Source organism: Lichenostomus cassidix, chromosome 4 (genome assembly GCF_008360975.1).
Source record: "Lichenostomus cassidix isolate B80296 chromosome 4, HeHo_3.0, whole genome shotgun sequence".
NCBI classification, from domain to species: Eukaryota; Metazoa; Chordata; class Aves; order Passeriformes; family Meliphagidae; genus Lichenostomus; species Lichenostomus cassidix.
The window spans coordinates 46,133,962-46,157,849 of NC_139484.1; the positions used below are offsets into that span (position 1 = coordinate 46,133,962).

The 23,888-nt window shown below is 38.3% G+C and overlaps 1 protein-coding gene across 1 annotated transcript in view; it reads right to left on the minus strand.

The window, feature by feature from the left end:
* Positions 1-23,888, minus strand: part of ATP10D (ATPase phospholipid transporting 10D (putative)) — a 37,603-nt gene that overhangs the window by 4,274 nt on the left and 9,441 nt on the right. The window contains exons 3-21 of the mRNA XM_085059025.1: positions 23,341-23,535; positions 22,173-22,377; positions 20,802-20,887; positions 19,582-19,688; positions 18,711-18,842; positions 18,184-18,311; positions 17,787-18,039; positions 14,956-15,191; positions 14,135-14,323; positions 11,952-12,567; positions 10,404-10,507; positions 9,395-9,521; positions 8,071-8,255; positions 5,909-6,218; positions 5,243-5,319; positions 4,589-4,714; positions 3,989-4,189; positions 1,316-1,396; positions 972-1,076 (exon numbers count right to left, since the gene is read on the minus strand). Coding sequence (XP_084915151.1) covers positions 972-1,076; positions 1,316-1,396; positions 3,989-4,189; positions 4,589-4,714; positions 5,243-5,319; positions 5,909-6,218; positions 8,071-8,255; positions 9,395-9,521; positions 10,404-10,507; positions 11,952-12,567; positions 14,135-14,323; positions 14,956-15,191; positions 17,787-18,039; positions 18,184-18,311; positions 18,711-18,842; positions 19,582-19,688; positions 20,802-20,887; positions 22,173-22,377; positions 23,341-23,535 — 3,463 coding nt within the window. The remainder of the gene's footprint in view (positions 1-971; positions 1,077-1,315; positions 1,397-3,988; positions 4,190-4,588; positions 4,715-5,242; positions 5,320-5,908; positions 6,219-8,070; positions 8,256-9,394; positions 9,522-10,403; positions 10,508-11,951; positions 12,568-14,134; positions 14,324-14,955; positions 15,192-17,786; positions 18,040-18,183; positions 18,312-18,710; positions 18,843-19,581; positions 19,689-20,801; positions 20,888-22,172; positions 22,378-23,340; positions 23,536-23,888) is intronic.

Consider the following 23,888-nt stretch of genomic DNA (forward strand, 5'->3'; position numbering starts at 1 on the left):
GGGAGATCTTCACATGATACCACCCTTACATATATATCTTCCTTGAGATGCTGGTTACCTTTCTACACTGAAATTTTCTGAAATTTCACACCTAGATGGCTAGAACTATGAAAACAACATTGTCACTGGTCTGACAGGTTGCCAACATTCGAAAATGTCAAACAAAACAAATTTAAGTAAAATTGTCTATTTGGAGCGTGAATATACTCAAGCTATACATATATTCTCAATAAAGACATTTTAATTATGGCTGTCATACTTCCAAAAGGACAATGAAAAGTCTGAATCACACCTTGAAATTTCATCCATTATGAAACAATCCTAAAAAATATTTTTAAAAAGTCAAAGAAAAAATAAAACCCATTAATCTGTGTCCTTCTACTGTAAACATTATTGTATTTTTTTTTTTAATTAAGCCAAAAAAGAGCCCCTTGTAAGGGCTCTAAATTTATCCAAGCTAATGCAGATGGCTTTAGCTTATGCAGACTTAACTGAAATAATGTTTCTGCAACATACTGATTTTCCAGTTCTGGCACCAAAATACACTTCTGAATTATCTATCCTGGCCACAGAGCAGATCATCAGTTCCAAGCATTCAAAATCAACAATTTATACTGTTGTCTCTGAGATGCAACCTAAGGATGTTTCAGCAGATCACTGGTGGATTTTACCATTTGCAAAACTGTACCAACATCCCAAACCACCCTACCTTAATGAAGCAGAATCCTTTCACTATTTACAAATAATTCTGAGGCCAAATTTTGTTCATTTTAATTATGATTAATCCTATTAGTTCAAATGACAGATGCATTAGGAGAGCTCATGTAGTCACATAAATATAATATTTTGTGTTTGACCCTTTTATACTTACTCTGTTTTTTATATGAAGACCTTTCTTCCATTTAATTTTACTGAAAGCTGTATGCACATACTTTGTTAAGAATATATACTTTGGGAAACAAAGTACTCACCACAGACTTGCACTCAATGAGAAGATGAAACAGCATTATGAAGAGTGCTGCTGTGTTTATGGGGTTTCCAAAAGAAAAAATGTCTATGTCTGAGCCACAGTAAGTCTGCAAAGGAAGACAGTGGTCAGTGTAAAATATTCTTTACTTCCTAATACAAAGTGGCATGAATAATTTCAATACCATACATATATGCACACACAGAGTTCGGCTCTGTTCCAATGATGATCTTCTAAGTATAAATTCATATACAAGGAAGTAAAAATCAAATACTTCATCTATTCTCTAATTGGCTTAGGTTTTAAGTATGTCAAAATGTATAAATGTATTTTGTGGCCAGCACTTACAAAGTAAGGCACAAAAAAGCAAACGAGACTTTGGTAAAAAGCATCCAGCAAGGTTATCCAGAAGGCTGAAGGCAAGTAAGTCTGTAAGAAAAAAACACAATGGCATTGAAACGAATTGAACAAATTGCTGCATCCTTAATTAGCATTAATTTGAATATGGGGAAAGATTATTTGTATAAGTAATTCCAGTTAGTTTCCCAGTGAAAAAGGCATCATTTGTGTTACAGTTATTCGAACAAAGATGTCCCTCCACACATACAGCTAACTGTATTTAAATCAGCAGCCAGCGCTGGGAACTCTGTTCTTGCAGCTGTTCTTGTCAGAATGGATGTACCAGAGCCTTAGCTGAGTACTAAGGAAGGGAGGGAGCTGGTGGACAGGCAAGTACCCTGCAGCTTACTGTCACTGAATGCCAAGTCCCACTTTCTTCTATCTCCATCCCTTTTTATTATGTGTGCTGTTCGACTCCTCTGTGAGGATGGGACTCCACTGTGAGCTAACTAAACTCATTAGATGTGAGGTGAGCAATCAACTCACTTTTCTGGTGGAATGACACATTGCTGTTTTGGTGAGTTAAATCAGATCCTGGAAGGACCTGATGGGATAACTGAGCTGACACAAGGAAGATAGTTTAACTATATGGATGAAGAGGTAACAGGAAGAAAAGAAGGAAGAGAATAAGCCTTCCTCCCTCAGTAGCAGCAAACTGCTATGACACATCAACCACCTATGAAATCATAGTTGCCTGTGCTCTGGCTCAGATATATCCCATTCCTTCAGGCACTAAATTGAGACAAATAGATGAGAAGTCTAATCATGCAGGATGTCCTCTATAATTAGTGGAGAGAAGTTTTTCCAAAAAGCCATTCAACCCTTTCAAGAACTGAACTGCTGTCTGGAGGTGATGTGGGAAACTTATTTGCCTTTCAGGGAAGTGCTTTAAACTACTGAAGATTAATCCCATTCACCATCTTCATGGTGCAATATTACTTTATTGATAAATATCGATACTGATAAAATACATTGCTTTTTTTAAAGCATTTCTCTTACTGCATTTGATTCCAAGCAATTATTTCCCTGTGCTTCCATGCAAGAAAGGAAATTATAACAACTCCAACTACAGAACAAGGAATACTGCGATGGACAAAAAAGAAAAACACCAACAGAAGATAAGGGAATAAAAAGAGAAAAAAATCTACTATGTAATACAGTAATTCTGATTATGTGGCTTCAAAACCTTCATCTCAGATCACTGTACTGCACATATCCTGAAGATCAAAACAAATCATGAGGCCTTGCAACATTTACTTAATCAAAATTCTCTATGACTGACAAAGCACAGATCTGCTCAAGCCAATCTGCTGAGGTTCAGATTGGTACCAAAAGAGTACGTTGTTTCTCAAAAATACTGTAAGCCAAGCAACATAAAATATTTAAGGGTATATGAAAAGAAAGTAGAAGTCCACAACCAAGCAAAACATATTGTCCATTCACTGTATATCCTTCTTTCCCTTCTAGACCAGACCTAAACTTCTGCCAGGTTATAACAGACAAGACAACCTAGTATATCACATGTTGTGGCACTTTTTTTTAAGTAGTATTTGTTAGAATAGAGTAGAATAGAACAGAAATGTTTTTTCCAGTTGGAAGGGATTATCTGGTTCAACTGCCTGACCACTTCAGGTCTGACCAAAAGTTCAAGCCTCCTTTAAGGGCATTGTCCAAATGCCTCCTTAACACTGACAGACTTAGGACATTGACCACACCTCTAAGAAGTCTGTTCCAGTGAATGACCATCCTCTTAGTAAAGAAATGCCTTCTAGTGTCCTGTCTGATATTGTAAGGATCTGATCATTAAGAAAATGCTGAGGTTTTGGTGACTCATATAGTCAATGTTTCCCCTCTCTGGGCTGAATACAGTATGTATTCTGTCTCAGGCTCAGTATGTCACTGCCTTCAATTGTTATAATAAAGATTTTAATTATTAAATTTTTAAAAATCTGAAGTTAAAATTACACTAGAAATCATGCTAAGCAAAGTAGAAACCAGGAAAACCCCCACCGATTTATATAATTCTGACTTAGAACCTACTACCCCACTCCCTGTGGTTTTCTGTGTTAAGTGTTTGGACAGAATTTACTTATAGACCAGGTAAGATGTATAGTGTTTTCAGGTGGGATGGCAAATTTCAGGATATACCTCTAAGGAGAAAAGTACCCTGACTGACAGGACTTCTTTGAGGATTATTTAAAATTAATCTGCTGTGGTCCTTTGGCAGTTGAGACCCTTGTATGACAAAGAAAAAAACATGGAGTATATAGAATGCTCTTATCTTGCTCAAACAAATCCCAGTTTGAGGAAGCATGTTGACAGCTGACACAGTGAATGAAATAAATGTGCTGGTAACAGTGTTTATCTAATACACTGCTTTACCTGAAGTCCTGAATTTATTTTATCATCCAAATGTCTGATAAGGTTGGATCTACGGCTGAAAAGAACCTACAAAATCTTTAGAAAAACTATTTTTTATTTGTGCACATATTGCACAGGCCTAGATACTTTTCTAATAAAGTAATTTAAAACAATGCTTGCCTGGGGTGAAACATGAAAGAAAGACAGAAATGGCTCAAATGCTGAGCCCATTTCAATTTGCTTCATTGCTCTGTAACCTACCACAGATTTCTGGCTCATTGTGTACAGCTGTGGGAGTTCCATGAGTATCTCTGCAGATACATCTTTGTCCAAGACACCATAAATGATGGGTGGCACCGATGTAAAAAGGAGATTGAAAAGAATCAAGATCCAGTAGTCAGTCATTGATGTGCCTGAAAACCCACAGAAAAACTGGTACCAAAACAGGAGGTTCACGTAGGTCTGAAAAGCCAAAGATGACATGATGGAACTTTAGCCAGTGACAAACACTTTAAAAACAAGTGAAAAACCAGTAAATCTTAGGTCTGGTTAAAGTAATCTGTGGAAACATTTCAAAATCAGACATGGCTTGTTTAAATAGTCATGCTGCCACCATATTAGTAATGTCTGCTTACCCACTGTTTAATCAAATCAAACAATGCCTTTGAGCGGGAAATTTAGCCCAAGAAATAAGAGCCTCTGGTCTCTGCAGGCAAATGGGAAACTGAATTGTTTGACATATGCTCTTTGAAACCATTCACAATAGGAAGAGAAGAAATAAAATAAAGCCCCACTAAACTCTTGTATTTGTATGCTCACAAATACATAAACTGATTTCCCTGGAATGATACAGCTACATACCACATTCTTGTAGAAGTAGTAAAGCACCATGTTGGTAAGTCTGGTATAACACCAGTGACCATGGACAAGCAGCAGCTTCCTGAGGTGTCTAAACTGAGAGATTGCAAAGTCACTTGCCATCACAGCCTGCAACACAGACAAAGAAAATTATATACTATATGCAAACTGTTAAAGATAAGCTTCAGATACTGCCAACCAAGCAACTTACCCACTGATGGAAATTCTTTTTTTATGTTTTTTTATACATAGTGCTTGCCAGGTTATCCTCACTCAGATATCCCCTTCCACATAAGACTTTACAACTAACACACAGAGCTCAGCCCAACACAGCACAGGCAGGAATATGGCTGTCATCATTATTACCACACAAGTGCATGGAAATCACTGACACTCATGCTGCTCATTTCCCTGCAGGACATGAGTAATACGGAGCTCACTGACAGGCAGCAACAAACTCTGTTGTTTGGAGCTTGACCTGCAGCATTCAGCTTCTGACTGCTCCTGGCAGAATACTGAGGCCTCGGTGTGAGCTCAGGCTGCAAAGTCTTGCCCTTCATGGGAATGGACTGTGCAGCTATTGGGTCTCCAGGGTACACTCTGAACCAATTCAAAATGGAACCTGACGTCATTTGCAGCTGTGTCTGGACACACTACCTGCATGCCTTCTTGGCCTGATATTCCCACACCAATGTCAGCCACCTGAATCATGCTGACATCATTGGCACCATCACCTACAGAGAAAAGAGGAAAAATCAAAACAAGCTTTGCTGGCTATCATATTGCTATGGAGGTGGCAGGAAAGAACAAATATCAAACACCAGATGGTCCAGAGAAATACATTTTTATGGCCAACACTGCAGCCTATGGAAAACCCTAAGGAAAAGAGGATTAGTAAGTGGAAGGCCGGGTTGAACTGAGCTGAGCTATGTTCTCCAAATAGATAATAGCTGTTGTTTTTGTCAGAATTTAGATGGCATGCTGCAACAGAAAATATGGTGCTTTAAATCACAGCCAGTCATCTCCCCTCTGCCTCCTTATTTTGGGGGGTTGTGATGGAAAGAAAAATGCTCTTACTTGCTGCTTTGCACGTTACATAACACTGTATGACTGATGCTGTTCTTAGTGCTTTAGACTGACATAGTTTTATGGACTAAATTTGCTACTTCAGAAGGTAAACAGCATCTTATGCCAGAGACAACTACAATTCAAAGGATTATCTTGCTCATAAAATAAATTTTGTGACAGACAGTAACAAAATACACAAGAGAAGAAACTGGCTTCTACTCTTCAGAGAGAAAGGAGGGTAACCACAGGACTCACCTACAGCTAAAGTCATTGCCTTTAGCTTACTTCGCATCAGTCTGACCAGGACACTCTTCTGCAGAGGTGTGGCTTGGCAACAGACTACAGCCCGACATTTTCCTGTGAGCTCCAAGAAAATATTCTGCAGGCTGTCATGAAGGACATGTTCTAAAGTCCTTCCATCAATAACCAGGCCTGCACTGAACCCTGGAGCTTGGGTGGAGTGCCTCGTAGAGACATTTCCAAGTTTCTGACTGGCTTTTTTTTTGACAGAAGCATTCTTCTGTATGCCTTCTAAAATTTTGCTCATTACCAAGGCACAGGCATCCTAATTAAAGACAAGAGAAAGGCATTTTATTAAATACTGTCCGTATTCTGGCTCCCTTTTCAATTAATAAAATACATATGGGGAAAAGGTCAAATGCTGTCCTTGTACAGTATTTATCTTGAAAGGCTCAGACATGAGGCCGAATAACCCTTTAAAATCACTAAGGATGCAGTGTGTTGTTAACAAAAAAGTCTGTGATAAACTTTGTTTAAACAGATTGGCTTGGGTATTTCATTAGGAGAAGGGAAAAAAACCCTATGCAAGTCAGAAAACCTTCACAGACTAGCAAGAATAGCAACCATTAAAGATTCTGTAATATAAATACAGCTTTGACAGAAAACTTTTCCTCTCTGTGTTTTTTTTTGTCTGGCATGCAAAGTCACAAGTGCACTTCATATCACATTACAGGTGAGCTGCAATGAATTACTGGGGAACTGGCCTTGTGGAGTTTTTTTACCTTATCAGAATCAATGTAAGATGCTCAAAAAATTCTTGATATCAATATACGTAAAGCACATGCAATATGGAAGAAAATACATCTTCCTAAATCTTTTGATAATTTTATTTTGAAATGCAACAGTATCAAATCCTAGTTTTTATTTCTAAGCCAAGCTAGAGGGAGGAAGAGCACTTGCAAAAGGGGCATAGTTCTCACTGTCAAGACACTAATTTCTTAGTAAAATGAAAGTGTTGGCACAAATCAACTCCAAGCTTTCCTCAAACACAACTTTTTAGAAAGGAACTAAAAATCCTTTCTTTTTCAATTTATTTTCCGCACAGTTATTTCTTGCCACACTATCTTTTATGGCATATAAAACTTGTATTTCTTAAGGTACATATAAGCAGAGAAGAAAAGAAAAATGAAAGGTCCTAGAACAATTCTTTAATCCTTTACAGAGTCTCAGATTTCATTTCTCTGCTCTGAGGAGAGATATGTCATATGTTAGCTTTACCAGTAATTCCTGTCTTAAGCAATCTAAAATTGATAAAAATCAATTGAAAACCAGCTGGTTTTAAGCATTCACAAGAGGACACAGAGATCCAGTAGGATTAAACTTGCCATCCAAACCAGCATTTTTAAACACTATTTATCACGAGTCAACTGGGCTGTGGGGAGAAGAAAATTATTGACAGGTTATTTTTTTTTAATCGTGTGCAATCTCCTTCACGTCTCCTTCAGAGACAGTTCCTTGTATATTTATACAAGACAATTATGGTTGAAGGAAGATATTACAGAAGGTAACATAAAGCTCAATGCAATAGAATTTGCATGAAATAATTCTTACATTGATTACTGCTGTAACTCATAGCCGTTGGAAATCCCAGAAACATACAATTATTTGGGTTGAAAAAGACTTTCAAGATCATTCAGTCAAACCATAAACCTCACGCTGCCAAGTCTACCACTAAACCATTTCTTCAACACCACACCTATATATCTTTCAAACACCTCCAGGCATGGTGACTCAACCACTCCCCTGGGAAGCTGGTTCCAATAACTGACAACCGTTTTGGTGAAGAAACTTTTCCTAATATCCAATCTAAATCTCCCCTGGCACAACCTGAGGCCATGTCAAATCCTTAACTTACCACAGACAGAAATTAGGAAGTCTATTCAATTAAAATAATTAATCATAATGTAGAGACTGTATATAAATAAACAGATGTTACAGACATAGAAAGGATTTCATATCTAACCCACAAGGAAGGGAACAGTCAGTTTTCCAATATTTTCATCTTCCAAGAAATAATGCTGTCTTTGTTTGGTTGGGAAACCAAAGAACATTTGCTTTTCTGTACTGTCCTCTGACTGAACTTTTCAGCAGAGAAGAAAATCTACTTTTCTACTCACCCTACTCTGTGATTTAAGAGTGAAGATTCTGTCCTCTGGTTCCAGCAGTTTACAAGCATAGGCAATGTTGACAGCTGTCTCTCTCTTGTCACCTGTCAACATCCATATTTTTATTCCAGCTTTCCGTAATGCCTGTATTGTGTCTGGAACACCCTCCTGCAGGCGATCTTCAATGCCAGTGGCACCTTCATTTAGACAAGCAGAAGGATTAGTGCTGCTGTATTTCCAAAAACAAAATGCTCCAAGAGTGACAGAACAAGCTGGTTCTCTGCCGGTACCCACATCCCAAAAGACACGCTACCATGACATGCTTGGAAATTTCTGAAAACAAGCATCTTGGCAGTATGAAGTCATTTAAGCTTCTTATTTTCACTTCCATTTAATGTTAGGGCCAACACATATTGCTTATTGTCACACCAGAAACATGAGCCTGCAGGACAGCAGGTCTCCAAAGCAGCTTGACTTCTCTCTGCTGGCTGTAGTGGCCAAGGGCACCTGTATATCCTTGAAACATCCGTTTGCAGCACTGCTCTGGTTTCTCTCCAGAAATTGAAGCCAGCAATACCAGAATTCCTTTTAGTTTCAAGGTTTATGGCATTTGCACTAAGCAGATATGACACAAAATGGGAGAATTAGCACCCTTTTACACAATAGGATCTGACTCTCTTCAGCTTCTAGCATGAGCTGCCTTTAGCACCACAGTCAGATCTTTGCACTTTGTTTTCCAAATGTTATTTGCTGGGCAGTTCTCTAAAGTGATTATCCCAGACTGCATGCAGTTTACCTTCCACACACCTACACCAAACATTTTTTGTTTCATTTCTGCACAGCTGAATGACCTTCAGAGGAATGGTTCCTGCAGAAGCATATCTGACTTCTTATCTCCATGTTATTACAGGAGAACACAGCACAAGTACACCTGCTGTGCCATGAATGCAACAGTGATGGAAAATACACCCAGAAATGGGGTATCTCTGAATATTTGCACAGGCAGGCCTGTGACTTGTTACTATAATTTCATTTGCTGGCATTTAAAAACTCTAGTGAAGACAGAAAAATACCCAATAATAAAAATAAAAATAAATAAAATAAAAAATCAGTAAATTTTTACAAACAACAGGAGACCACTACCTGTCTTCAGTGTGCTTTACAGCCAGTGTGCTTGTGCCAGTGAGATTAATAAAAATTCAGGAATGACAACAAATTCTAGGTCTGTAGAAAGCCATGTGTTACACAGATAGACATTAGCACAGTTCTCTTCAAGAAAATTCCAATTATGAACATCATAGGCAGTTTCCTGGGAGTTACAGTATTTTCTACGTACCGAGCAAAGTTAGTTCGGTCTCAAGCCTCATGGCAGATTCAAGCAGCAGGTCCTCCCTATTGTCAATACTGGCTTCTGCTAAAAAACGATGATTTAACCACTCTGCATATTCTGCATCACTCATCACCTACACAGGGAGAGAAAACATATGGCATGTATCTATATTGGATTTTCAGTTATGCATCAAAAGTGTTCTTGTGGTTACTTCTGCTGTCCACACCCTGAACCTGCAACTGCAGCCCCTGGCAGTGAATTACTTACAGCTTCAGGATGTCCATGGATTTAGCACAATGCTCAGAGTGTTACATAACTTTGCTGTGCTACTCATTGGCACCCTGTGAGTTCCTGGAGATGCCAGCTTCCATTTAGACGGAAGGCAGGCAGACCAATTGGTACAGCACACTCTCCCTACTGCTCCTCACCTGCAGCACTGCCACAGAACCACTGCCCAGCTGGGTACAGCCTGATGGCTGTCCAGCTACACAGCCTGTACTTTCACTTGGCATAAGGCTTTGTAAAGAGGCTTCTTGCCTGCTTCAATCCCCATGGAATTTTCCTTCCGAGCATCTTTGAATTTAAAATGGAATCTCAAAACATCACTTCAGTTGTACATCTAGAGCACTTGTAATACTGCAAACTGTTTATAAAACCCAGTAAAACAGGTGTGACTTAATCTGTTTTCTGTGTCTGGAATTCCAACCAGGGTAAGATTCACACAAGGAGACCTGCTTATGACTCCTAAAGAAAAATCTGGCTATTTGACAATAGACATTTTTAAATTATGATGTGAAGTTGCTGGGCATTCTAAACTGACAACAATGTCAATCTAATAGATATCACGGATAGATCTGAGTTTTCTCACAAATTCCTCCTGAAAGCATGTAAGGGTAAACAAAATGTGACAATAGAAGAATCTGTTTAGATATAGATATGTTTGCCCCATTGGTGATGCCAATCAGGCTGGTTACAGACTGCAAACATTCTTTAAAATATATATTAAAAGGAATACCTTCTTAGCAATACACAGAGTGCGCAGTCCTCTTCTGGCATAGTCATCCAAATGGTGCTGAGTTCTCTCTTTAATCTTCTCTTCAATTTCAGAATTAGTAGGTACTATCAAACAAAAAGAAGTTAAAGCAAATTAAAGATGCATGTTTAGGCATCTTTAGGCACATTTAGCAGAAAATTTTGAAGGTCTAAATACATTCTTAAAATTGCAAAATGTTAAAAATTTTTCTTTTGACAGTGAATGTGTCTTCATGCTTGCCCAGTGTGCTGTCTCTGTATCTACACTGAACATTCAGAGCACCAGTCTGTACAAGCAGTGAGGAAGAAACCACCTGGCACTGATGTCTTTGGTTGCCAGTAGTACATCAAAATCTTCTAATGAAAAATTATTTCCTAAAATGAACTGGGAACAAATACTCAAAAAGCTTTACTGTGACTGGTCTAGTGGGAGGAAGCTAAAAGGGAAGTTACAGAAAAGCTTCAATAAAAATAACTGTTAAGGAGTGGACAATTTGGACAGGCAGTCAACTCACCTAACCTTGGACATGCAAAAATTAGGTTCCAAGTTTACTTTAAGAATCAAAGCAGACAGAGGTACCTCCAGAATGAAATCATCTTCCTTGTAAGATGACAGATTTTGGAGGCGCTGTATATGTCCCATGGCCTACAGAGGCATTTTGTCCAGACTTTAGATGGCTAATGTTGGACAAGTTAAAATCCACCCCTGAATCTGGAAACATCCCTCTTCCTTTTTCAGAAACCAAGGCTTCAAATAGAATTCCTTTTTCTTTCCAAATCATAAAAACAAAGAAACAAAAAACCCCCTTTGGAACATCTTCTGAACTGAAATATAATTAGGTATCTAACATACACAGGTGATATCTTCTCTTTATTGCCTTCAGTTAAAAATCAATGACTGTTTGCTAGAGTGTATGAATAAACCAGTTAGTGCTTAAACAACATGAAGGTGCATCCCTTCTGTGGCCCATTCAGAAACATTTACACCTACACAACAGGGCTCAGCAGGATGTACCAAATGACTCTACAGATACTATTATTATTATTATTATTATTATTATTATTATTACACTAAGAAACACAGAAATAATTGGTAGCCAAGAGAAAAAAACCTCAAAAAGCACTGAGAGCTGACATCTGCCCCTGATACTCTCTAGCCTTTACCTATGTTAGTCTTCCTCAGCTTTTGGAGAGAGGTATCTCCTTCTACTAAACACCACTCACTGTGTAGCAGAAGCCAACTCTTACACAGATGACCTTACTCCATCACTGGAAATACTTCAGTTGGCTCCAGTGAGTCTGCTTAAGACACCACTAAATCCTTTGAATAACAGCTGCTTCTCTTTGACGTTCCCACGCCAGCACCAAGCACAGGCACATCCAGGTGACATGCAGTACTACCTTTCTGGGCCCCCTAAAAGGAACTATTCAGAGGCAACAGTTCTGCTGTCTGGTCTCATGAATCATGCCATTTTTCACCTGTACTAAAGAAGGATAAAGGTAAGCAAAGAATTACAAGTTCTACACATACCTTCAGATGCAGTTCTTAACAAATCCATCATGACTGAGTCTGCACCTTTGGTGTACACCACCACTTTGTTGGACACTGGATGCCGAGCCACCACTGACATCCTTTTCCGCACTGAATCAAAAGGCAGGATATGCAAAAGCTGAAATGTTAAAGATCCCAGACCTGCAAAGTCCACAGTTACTTGATCTGGAGTTCTAGACTGTAAAACACATTTATAAGCCCTAGCAGCATGAACCAAGGCAGCTTCATCTGGACTCTCAGCTTCGTAACACAGTTTTGGTAAGGGAGATAACTCAATAGATGACACAGCACTGTTGGGTTCACCACCAGCAGCTACATTCACCAGAGGTACTTCTTCAGGCACATGAGAATTTTCTGGGCTGTCAGTATTGTGTGGCTCAGCAGCCTTTTGAGCAGCTCCATCCAAAGAAGGTGAAGCCTGTTTCATTCTGAAAATAGACAGTTTTCTCACAAAACCACTGGGGCTTTCAGACGATGACTCCTTTACACCTGGAAGTGGGGAAGAACTTAGTCTCCAGACTGAAAACCTCTGGAACATTTGTCTGATTTCCTCAAGTGATTTAATAGGCATCCTACCCAGTGAAGAAGGCCTCATCTGGAACAGAAAAGTAAGAGAAAATATTTATGTTGAATTCTTCATATTTTATTATATTAAGAAAGGACATCTTACAAAGCAGGTATGTTTCATAATGCAAGTAGTATTTATATATTTACCACTAATCTGACTGCTTGTATTGAAGATGGCCAGCTCAAGTAAACTTGTAATCATGTGAGTACAGTAAACAGCCTCTATAAACTGTAAAAGTACTTCAGGTCCGAAAACTGGATGTGTTCCAAGTTTGATTCAAGACTCCAAGCCATACTTCTTTTCAGAACTTTCAGTAATGAACAGTTAGTATGACAGTGTAACTTTTAGAAGTTGTGGAAAATTGAACTAAACATTTTATTCCTTGCTCTGAATCAGCAAAATATTTGTGAAGAATAAACCAACTCCACCCCCCTCACACTAACTAGCTATAAGAACTGCTAAATATACAGTACCTTATCAATAGTTTTAAGTATTTTAAATTAAAAGACAGTTCCCCTGTCATCAATTTTATAAAATAGTTGGCTTCCTGTCACTCAGAACAGCTAGGGAGGTAACAGCTTCCAAAACCAAGGCACACAAGGCTGACATTCCTTTCTCATTGCCGGTGAGGAGCTAAGAACGAGTTACCAGGAAGCATGCTCTCTTTTGTCACTGAAAAGCATAAAGTAGGGATAGAATCTGGCTTCAGCTCCTCCAAGCAAGTTGCAGTGTGTCTCCACTGAACATCATGGAAACAGAAATGAGGAACAGCCTTTCACTGTCTCTCCCTAAGGCAACACTGGAATCTCCTGTTGCCTTGAGTTCTTTTCTGTGACTCACTAATCATGAACTCAGAAACCTCATTCTGCATTGCCCCTCCCAATCTACCTACCAGTGACCTGTAGATCTTCTACCCTGCTGACAATTTATATAGAACTATTATTCTCAAAAAAACACTGTGCACTGAAAACAAGTGGTCACTCCAGACTACTAAACCAGGGCAGCCTAGTAAATACGCTGTTAATTCATGTTTAAACAACTTTATGTCATACTTCAAAGCATTTTTTTTTACTCAGACTAATACACATATAAAACTTCATTTTCCACACTCTTGCTGAATCTCTATTTGAATAGTCATGGAACAGGTAAGAGCATTCTCAGTTTTGGTATTCTGGGCATCTTCAGAGATTATTCTTATTTTTCAGCCAAAAATAACTTATTTGTAAAGGTAACCTGAGTGTTAGTGTACTCTTAAAGGAAGTTGAGCCCATATCTAAAAAAAACCATGATTATAATATGGCAAAAACTACAATTGCAATTTAATCTCAAAATTTGTCTAGTAAAAGTTACAAATGGTCACAGAAACAAAAAGATTGAAGCCAATTTATCAGCATTTTTTATACATTAACTCATTGCACTCCATGGGTTTACAGTAAGTCACTTGTAACAGGACAAACCAGCAAGGTGAAAAGGATAATTTAAAAAATGTTAGGTAATTGTGGGTTTTTTTGTTTTTATTTTTTTTGTAATGGAAACAAAGGGAGCTGAATTATTTGCAAATATGGCCAAAAAGCCAAAAGAAAGGCCTTCTTACCTTTTGACGTGGCTGATTGGGGCCTGAAACTACAACAGTATTGCAGATTGCCAGAGCAAGAAAGAAGTCAATGATATACATTGTCTCCAAAGATAACTTGCTGCTACCTTCTTCTGATTGTTGATAGGAATGAAAAGAAATTTGACTGAACTTCTCCAGCAGCTGTGTGTCTGGGACAATATCTGTTTCCTATTATGAAACGAACAAAACTGTCCATTAGGTTATAAACTTAGTCTCTGGAGGTTAAATCAGTTACAGAAGAACGAAGTGTAGAAGCTCATACAACTTCCCTCCTGTGCTGAGTTGGTTATATGAGGAAACAGAGGAACACTCTAGCACCTTCACTGCCTTGTGCTAGTCCATTGAGGATGGCAAACTTCATGCCCAAAGAGGTAAATACTAAAGTCTTAGCTCATAGACACTTGAATAGAGATTAAGTATGATGAATGCTTTTTAGACACCTTCAGGTACAAAAGCAGAGATTTTTCCTCTCATAACCTCAAATAAATATTGGCCATCTAGCTATTCCCTCTTAAAATAAAAGAATAAACTTTATTAACATGAAGTTGGTAATTTCATTTGAAATGGATGCAGAGCAGCAGAGCAGCAAGAGCCAATCTATACACATTTCATGAACCAACATGTACCTGCAATGTCAGTTGTAAATAGGATGCAACCAAGCCATCATGAGACCTCTGATTTTGGTGGAAGAAAGAAAGGATTTCTTAAATAACAAGCAATCTCATCAAATGGGGGAAAAAAGAGATTCCCTCATGAGTTACTTCTGAAGTTTAGCCTCAAACCCAAAAGGTTCTACTTACAATGGGACTGCTGAAAGCCATGCATCCTGCATGGGGAATATCACCTGCTTCATCTTGCCTTTTGAATGCAGGGTAACTACCAGACAACCGATTCAAAGACTTTCTGTTCAAAGGTTCACACACAGCTCTGCAGCTGAGCCCCTGACATTTTGACATGTGGGCTGAAGAGCCACGCTGACAATCAGCTGAATCCTCATCCTCTGAATCCATCTCTTGATAGGATTCCAACCTCTTTGCTAAGGAAAGGGAAACAAAATTAGTCATTCCATGAGCAAAAAGAAACATGTCCAAAATACTGCCTAAAGTAAGGAGTTTGTTATATAGCTAAGAATAATCCACCATTTATTAAAAATTAAACTTGTAACAAGCCACCATGCTGACTTCCTGTTTGAGCAGCATTCTGCTGGAGTGAATCCAGAAGAAGGAACAAGAATGATCAGATAATGATCCGGAATATTCTAGAAAACACAGCCACGTGGATACAGTAAAATGAGCTGGAGTCACACAGACTCTAGAAGAGCATACTGATGGGAGCCAAGTGAGTGTTCAAGTGAAGGGAAATTGCAGAGATAGGAAATAGCCTGTTTTCTGTGCACACTGTGGCTATCGGAAGACACAACGGCCTCATATCGTGGCAAGACAGACTCAGGCTAGGTATGAACAAAACCTGTGCAGAGACAATGTGACAGACTAGAACAGAATGCCTGAGAAAGCAGTGAATTGGACCTTACTGGAGGTCTTGAAGAAATATAGCAAAAAATATCATAAAGGTTGATAGAACAATTCTGCTTTAGACCAGAAAAATGGGACCATACTTCCGGAAGTGTTTTCTAGCCTAGTTATGTTATGATGGATCAGGATTGTATGTCAGAGGTTTAACAAATACAGCTGCTAGCAGGAACTCGTTGAAACTGTGTTTACTGTTTCAGTATTGGACACCCCCTCACAAGCAGATAAACATTTTCTGAGTTTTTAATTGAAAAGCAGGTTTCAATAATAAAACTTTGTCCAGACATGTGTAACATCTTTGTGCCAAAGATATAAATGCACTTCTGTTCCTCCCCACAAATCAGTGGTGTAAAGAACCTCTGCAGCAAATGGAAACACTCCTAAGCTATCCTGCGCTTGATTAAGAACATATCCAAGTGTTTGAACTGCAGTTCTGAGAGTGTTTGACCACATGCCAGAAGGTGAAATCTCAATCTGGAAAGCACTGGAACTGTGTACACTATTCAGCTTTCAAGTTTTACCTCTCACTGTGAAAACAGCATTCCATGAGAATACACTAGAAGTTCAGTGCCTAAAATCACAGAGAGCATGGAAAAACCATTCTGAGAGCTGTGCATTGCCTATTTATTTCATTAAAGCGTGAATACAAACAACGGCATCCTAGGAAAAAAGCAACATTAACACAGAGACATGTCCAGCAATACTGCTCATTCCCTATTTCTTTCTCATTTCATGTGGAACCTACTGTACAGGAAAGAAGTGAAAACCAGGATATCATTCTGTTTTATGCAAACAGAAAACCTATCCACAAGTCAGTCCCCAGCTCTGTTGCTCTAAATGAGAAGGAAATATTGCCATCTTGCCATTCTGATGAGTCCAAGGAAACAGAGAGACCAGAGCTTACACCTTCCTTGGCAGGCCAGCTTCCTGATATCAACATGTAATTAGTAACACAGCTCTTTTAAAAAACAGGTAAGTGGGAACATAAACTGTGGCTCTCCATAGCTACCAAATACAATATAACAAATGACGCATTGATACCTTTTACCAGAAAGCAGCACCAATGACCCAGTATAATTATGCAAAGCCAAAGAAGCATCTGGAAACCCACACCATAACACTTCCAAAGTATGTGCAGAAATTGCTGTAAAATTTGTTTGTAAAATCTGGTCCTGTGACACATCAAAAGAAGGGCTGAATTGATTCATTGCTGTGGCCACCAGGGTGTGCCTTTCGCTTGCAGTTCTGAGCAGTTCTATCTGGCAGCAAACCCACGAGAACCTCAAAGGGGGTTTACTACACAGCTGCAACTCACATGTCAACCCATGAGCACTGCCCCTTTGATCTCATATGGAATATTTGCATTGCCCACCAGCAAAAGAGCAAATGTCTGCAGCCACTAGTATATACACGGTAACTGTAATAAATACTTTGTGGTTTTATATAATTAATAAAATAGGTAATTAATCATTCATGTCACTGCCCAGTTTTCTCTTGTGTCTGGAGTTGTATCTTCTCCAGGCTCCCAGAAGACTTCAAGTTGGCTCTCATGAAATATATACAGAAAGATACACTTTTAGACAATAAGACAGCAGCTATTCATTAACACTGCTTGTTGACTTTTTGGCTAATAATAATCAGCTGTGTAAGATATAAGACTACAACAGTCATTTTTGATGAAGGTTTTTTGCAGCATTAACACACATGTGGACACACACCTGATTGACTTGTACTTCAAAGTTACTGCTAAGTAATGTATTAACACTGTTAAGCACTTATTTAATTTGGGTTACTTTATCCTCAAGGGCAAAAGTATGTCAAATTGGAGCCTTAATATGTACTACATAAAGGTGGTACACTGCTAGGACAGTCAACAGGAAGCTTAAACCTTAAAATGTTAGGTAAGCATTGGCACTGTTGTTTGAGGGAAAAAAAGGGGGAGAAAGACCAGATGGGTAATCTTCCAGTGTTCTGAATATCCCATGAAGAGAAACAAAACATAGTAGGCATGACTTCTTCCGTAAGGAGTAAAGAATATTTAGTTCATGGTATCAAAACATGTTGGAAAAATGACCCAGGTGAACAAAGGTTTAGCATCTTACCATTTTCCTCATGGCAATACTCCCGTCCTGCAATGCTGCATCTCCGAAAAACCATCTTATTTTCAGTGAGGGTTCCAGTCTTGTCAGAGAAGATATACTGAATCTGGCCAAGGTCTTCAGCAATATTTAGTGCTCGACACTGAATAGTTGAGTCTGTTTTCTCATGGTAAAAATCAATGTCATTCTGTATTAAATAAATTTGTCCCAGTTTGACAATTTCAATTGAAACATAGAGAGAAACTGGGATCAAGACCTACCAAAATAAAACATGGGGATTAAATAAAACCAAAGTCTTTGGCCAGTTACAAACATGAAGTAGCTCTACTACAGCCAAAGAGTTACTTCAAGGGTACAAATGAGATCAGAATATGACCCATGTTCAAGGCAGACCAGTTACCTGTAATAAAATTATCATTGTCCAGAATATATAGAAGCCTGCTAATGTTGGAGAACCCAATTTCCCATCTGGCTTGGGGATGTTGAAAAAAGGTATTTCTGAATACCTACTTAACCAAATTCCATGACCTTGAAAACAAGAACAAGAGAAAGTGAGTCAGTTTTATGTAAAATACATCACAGTTCAGGGTTATTGTGTTAGCTGTTATACTCTGCTGTTCTTTCTAAGCTTTTGAACTACAATTTTATCTCTTGGGTTTCTCCTCAGCAGGAGTCTCAAGTATCGATACACATGAATAAACACACTACATGCATTCTATCAACAGCATATCTATACAGCATATCTCAGAAATAAAGAAATATTAACTACACTTCACAAACAGTCCTTCCAAAAACCTGGCAGCACTCCCAATTTTCAAGGAATTACACATGGATAAAGACTGACAAATGAGTCAGCCCCAAGATAAATCACTAAACATTGTAGGCTTAGAGAGAAAAATAGCAAGAGTCTCAGTGATTCTCACTTACCTATTGCACCTGTTAAACACATCAAAACTAGAAGCAGAACACACCAAAGAATATCAGTGTTCACTTTTCTTTCCAATTTACTGCGCTTGTAATGAGGGCCGCTGTTATTCAGCATGGCTTTGGTTTCATGACCTAAAACCAAAAAGGTTGAAATTCTATAACAGGCACCAGAACTGCAAGTGCTTTATATTTCTTAAGCGTTGGAAAACAAAGTATTTCTATTAACTAATATTTGAACAGAGATTATAAATATGAGCAACTAATTTCTCCTACAATACATAAATTCTGCCCCAAAGAAAACTGAACAAGTTAAATCAAAATCTGTTATGTACACTTTAACTTTTATACCGTCACTAATATTCTTTCCTATAGGAACAACCTTGTTCTTGACCCTTTGACGTGATTTCTAATATTTTCTACAAAATCCTACACTTCTGTTACAACTACCTGGCTAGATATATCATATTGATTAGTGTAAAAACCTTGGCCCTTTCTACAAACTGTAGAAGTGAGCTAGAAGAACAGCACTAGCTTCAGTTTTGGGTAAGATGAAATCCTAAGTGAGCCATGCACTTCCATGTCCATTTCCAAACCTGGGTTTACCATTGCAACTAGCAAGTTGAGGACAAGGATCTGTTCACACACAACAGATCTGTCTTTCCAGGAACAATCAGCGGTGTCAGTTTTTTACATTGTTACAACAGAAACAAGCTTAACCTGGACGTACATTCTTAATATTTCTAGCTACAGCTGTCTTCTGCTCCATTCAAGCCTTTGCTCTCCCAATTGCTCTTTATACAATACTGTTTCTTAGGGCACATAACTATCTTGTTTGCAAGGCAATCTATGAAAGCCAGGGTGGCTCACTAACCTGCATATACCACTATGCCTACCACAGCTTCTGTGTTTCTTACTGTGCATCCTCGAAGCAGTAAATTTTCCTTGCTGAGACCCACTCGATCCATGTTTGAATGCTCACTGAAAAAAAAAAAAAAAAAAAAAAAAAAAGGCATATCCTGTCAGCCATAGGACTCCAGCAGTTACCAGTCAGCCTTTGCAAAACCATTAGGAACAGATTTCCCAAGACATAGCAAAGCAGATCACCCTTGAAAATCTGAGCATTTAGGCACTGTATTACCATTTTTTTTGCATTTACAAGCCTAGCATTTGCCATCTGGCATATCAGAAGTCGGCAACACTACTGGAAAGAGATCCAAGACAAACACTGGAAATCTGAAATCCTATTCTATTTGGATTATCCGCATCAGAAAATATTTGAAAAAAAAAACCTCATATTAAATACACTGTGAGTACTGTCCCTCCTGCGGTATACTTTCAGTGCAGGTATGCCCACTGTTTCCCAAGGTGCTTCCTCAGAGACTAAGATTTATATACATTTATTTTTATTCTCAAATATCTAATGTGTCAGTGTGTAATGGGAAGAATATAGACATTCTAACTCTCAAAACCTGGAAATCAGTCATGCCTTAAAACAGTATTTGTTTTCCTACTGTCTATAGAAAATCATTAAGCTGTAAGAACCACAGAATCATAGAATGGCTGGGGTTGGAAGGGACCTTAAAGATCATCTAGTCCCTTCCAACCCTAACCATGAAGAAAATCCCTAACCCTAATATGAACACAGCCTGAAGAAAAGACACAGACAGATAGGCACACTGGTCAATTAGAGTTTGATTAAGTGACTGATGGTTACACAAAACAAATCGGACTAGGAATGGAAGCCAGTCCTTCTGATTTCCAAGAATGTGGTGCAGACCAAATACTGTAGATACCACGTGGTATGAAGAGCAGATTCAAACTGGCTATTTCAAGTATGAAATACACAATTGCAAAACAGCCTGAACTAAGATGTTAAAAATACAGAGTACAAAATAAAAAGCACTGCCCAATCTGCTGCTCAGAAAACACTTCAGGAGCTCTGTCTGTTGGGCTGCATTCAGAAATGTAGTGGTGCAAATTGACCTCTATCCATATTGTTATGTCTTAATGCAAACATTACAAGATCTCTGAAAATTAATACGAATGTCAAAGCAAATGACAATAGTTTAAAGAGCCACCAAGCTTACTTACACAAAGCCTCGGAAACAACTGAGGTCATTGTTAGGACTTTCACACTCTATTCTACTGGAAAATTCTTCTGGATCAATTTCAGAGACCTAAAGCCATGGGAAGCAAAAAAACCCCAGAGAACTCAGACAAAATGTAATAGAACTTTAAAATATCATAAATTCAGAGGTTCAGATATTACTACCTAACAATTTAGCTTCTAAACTGTAGGTTGCTCATGGTGTTGCTGGTGTCCTACACAGCATAAATCAGACTTACACATCATAGAAGGACTTCCTAGTAAATATCAAACCCTGTCTAGTTGAATTGCTGACAGCTTGAGAACACTGGAGAGGAAAGAAATTGGTGGAAGGATGAGGATGAAGGAAAAAAACCAAAAACAGTCAGGACATCTGAAAGGCTGAGATTTCCCATAGGTTTGTTAATTATATGAAATTAAAATACAAGAGGCACTGTCTTCCCTGCAAGCATAATTTCTTGCAAGTGCTTTTTTTTCCAATACCATGACCAGGATGGTTTCTGTGCTAACACAAAGCAAGCAGGTAGAACTTTGCCACGATGTTTGAGACTTACAAGTACCAAACAAAGGGTTGTTATGAAAGACCAAAGCACATGCTGCAAATGAAGAGCAGGTGAGCTCTTCAGTGAAAAGTCAAGTGAAATAAATATCCTATATTAATAAGAATGATACATGACAAGAAGAAAGAGAAAAGGCAAAGGGCTTTATCTTTGGAATTACTGGCTACTGCAATTTAATTTCAATTAATGGCACATGAGTATGCCTCTAGTCCCTAGTATTTGTCCCTGATACAACTTCAAAGCTCCCTGCTGTTGTTTTCAGCATGGTGTTTCAGCAGCAGAACTGAAAGCTGCAGAAATGTCAGGAGTCTTTATCTTTTAATATTGTCTCTTTTGTGCCAGCCTCCAGCATTCTGGCTGCTAGGTATAATATTAAAGTATTGTATGGGAGCAACAGTGAGTTTGCATATGGAGAAACAGTGAAAAAGACAGTATCTGCTCTTCTCTCTTCATCTTTATACATCACAGAAGTCCCTTCTAAAAAACTCCAATTTCTCACCCATGGTGTGTTATGCACCATAAGTAACTTCTTGATGTTTACCTGAATTGTTAATTTCTCTGGTTTTCATTAACTGAAATAGATCTGTCTTTCTCTGGATTATGTGAACATGCAAAGATTTGCTCCAAAACAACTCAAGCAACAAAGTAGAACTGTGTTACCTTACACCTTGATTTTCAGGTGGGGATTGTTGAGCTACTGTGAATTAGGCAGTCTAGAGGGGTGAGTTGTTTGGGTTTTTTCAGATCATCTGTCATATCAACTTTCTTATACCACTAAAAATGCACAATTATCACCTGCTCTGAATATCCTCTCACCACCTGTCTCTGCTTTAGATTGGTTTCTCCATCAAGGCCTGCTGTTTCAATGTAACAGATCCCATCCAGGTCACTAGAATATAGTAGCACCATGTCAGCAGGAATGATTTCATTGCGTGAAAGCCGGACAAAGTCCCCAACATTGACATTTTTCCAGCACTCATCTATGTATTTCTTCTCCTTCCTGAAATACATAGAAGAACAGTGATTTTATACAAAAGCATAAACTGAAACTCAGAAAAACCTACCTAGATGCTATTTGTGATGGTTACTACAACACATTGAAAGTGACATTTTCCAAAATATTTGTATCCCCACATGGAAACAGAGTATGCAAGAAAGAAAAGGGGTTCACTATACTTCCTATATCTTTGCATTTTAGGAGCTTGGAATATCCTTTTATGACAGTTATAAGAGAAAAATAATTATGTGGGCAACACTGATATATACTTACGGAAGTTTTCTGACAGTTAATGAAGAATATGATCAGTTTGTACTCCTAACATTTTATTATCCATGATAATACCTGTCAAGCAGACTCGTCACTAGCAGACTTCATGCCTGACTTGCACCTACAGTCTGTAATATTGCAGTCCTGCACCGTGGAACAGATGCTAACATTTGTACCAAACTCTTTGACATGCTCAAATAGAAAACTATCTTGTTCTGACTGGGGAAATGTCATTACATTATGAGTACAACACGATGCCACTAATAAGCAATAAACTAGTAGCCTTTCAACTTTCGTGAAGCCATTTTAGAGGAACTAAAAATACACCTTTCAAAACAAATACTATGTACAAAAATGCTTAACTAGTCAAAGTACCTTGGCTAACGCTGTATAAACACATGCATGAATTCACTTGCCTTAAACCAGAACTTTTTTTGGCAAATTTTACACTAATCTGATAGCCATTTAACAAAACTGGTGATCAAGTCTCAATTAGTCCCTGAGTGAACTGATATAAACAGCCCTGCTTGGAGCACGATGTTAAGACTAGGTGACTTTCAGAGACCTTTCCCAAATTACATTATTTTATGATTCTATGAGTATCCAGAAAGCAACCAGAAGAATTACCACCAACTTTTTCACATAAAAGTCATAATCAAATAATAACAATAAACCACAATGATTGTTGGCTCTTACCTGCTATATACTTTGGTTACTAAGTTGTTTATCTGTTTATCCGTTTTGTACCTTGAGTAATCTTCCAGCCCATCCTTCACTGCAATAATTGTCAGAACCCCTATCAGAGGTAGCATTGTAATTTCTTTTTGGAAAGCTTCCACCAGAGGAACCCAATTTAGGACAACTAAAAATAGGAAATACAAATTGGCAACTCTGGAACAAAGAGAAAACACAGGATTTAGCTGTGCTAGCAGACAATGATCCTTATTTCCCCACTCCATGATATACAGACATTTAAGTTATCTGTGATTTATCTTTTCTTCACCTGCAATTTAAGAATTAACTATCCAGAACTCTGTTTTCACTCTTTTGTCAATGGATTACTTAGCTACACAGTTGCTTAACATACACAATCATGCAATGCAGAAACCAAGAATCTTCCTGTAGTTTCAAAACAGTCCTTCAAGCACATGTTTTCCAGTGAGGCACTGAGGAATCTGCATTCTCAAATTTCCATGTCCTTTAAACTGAATTTTATCATTTCTTAAGGAAGATGACGTTTTTCA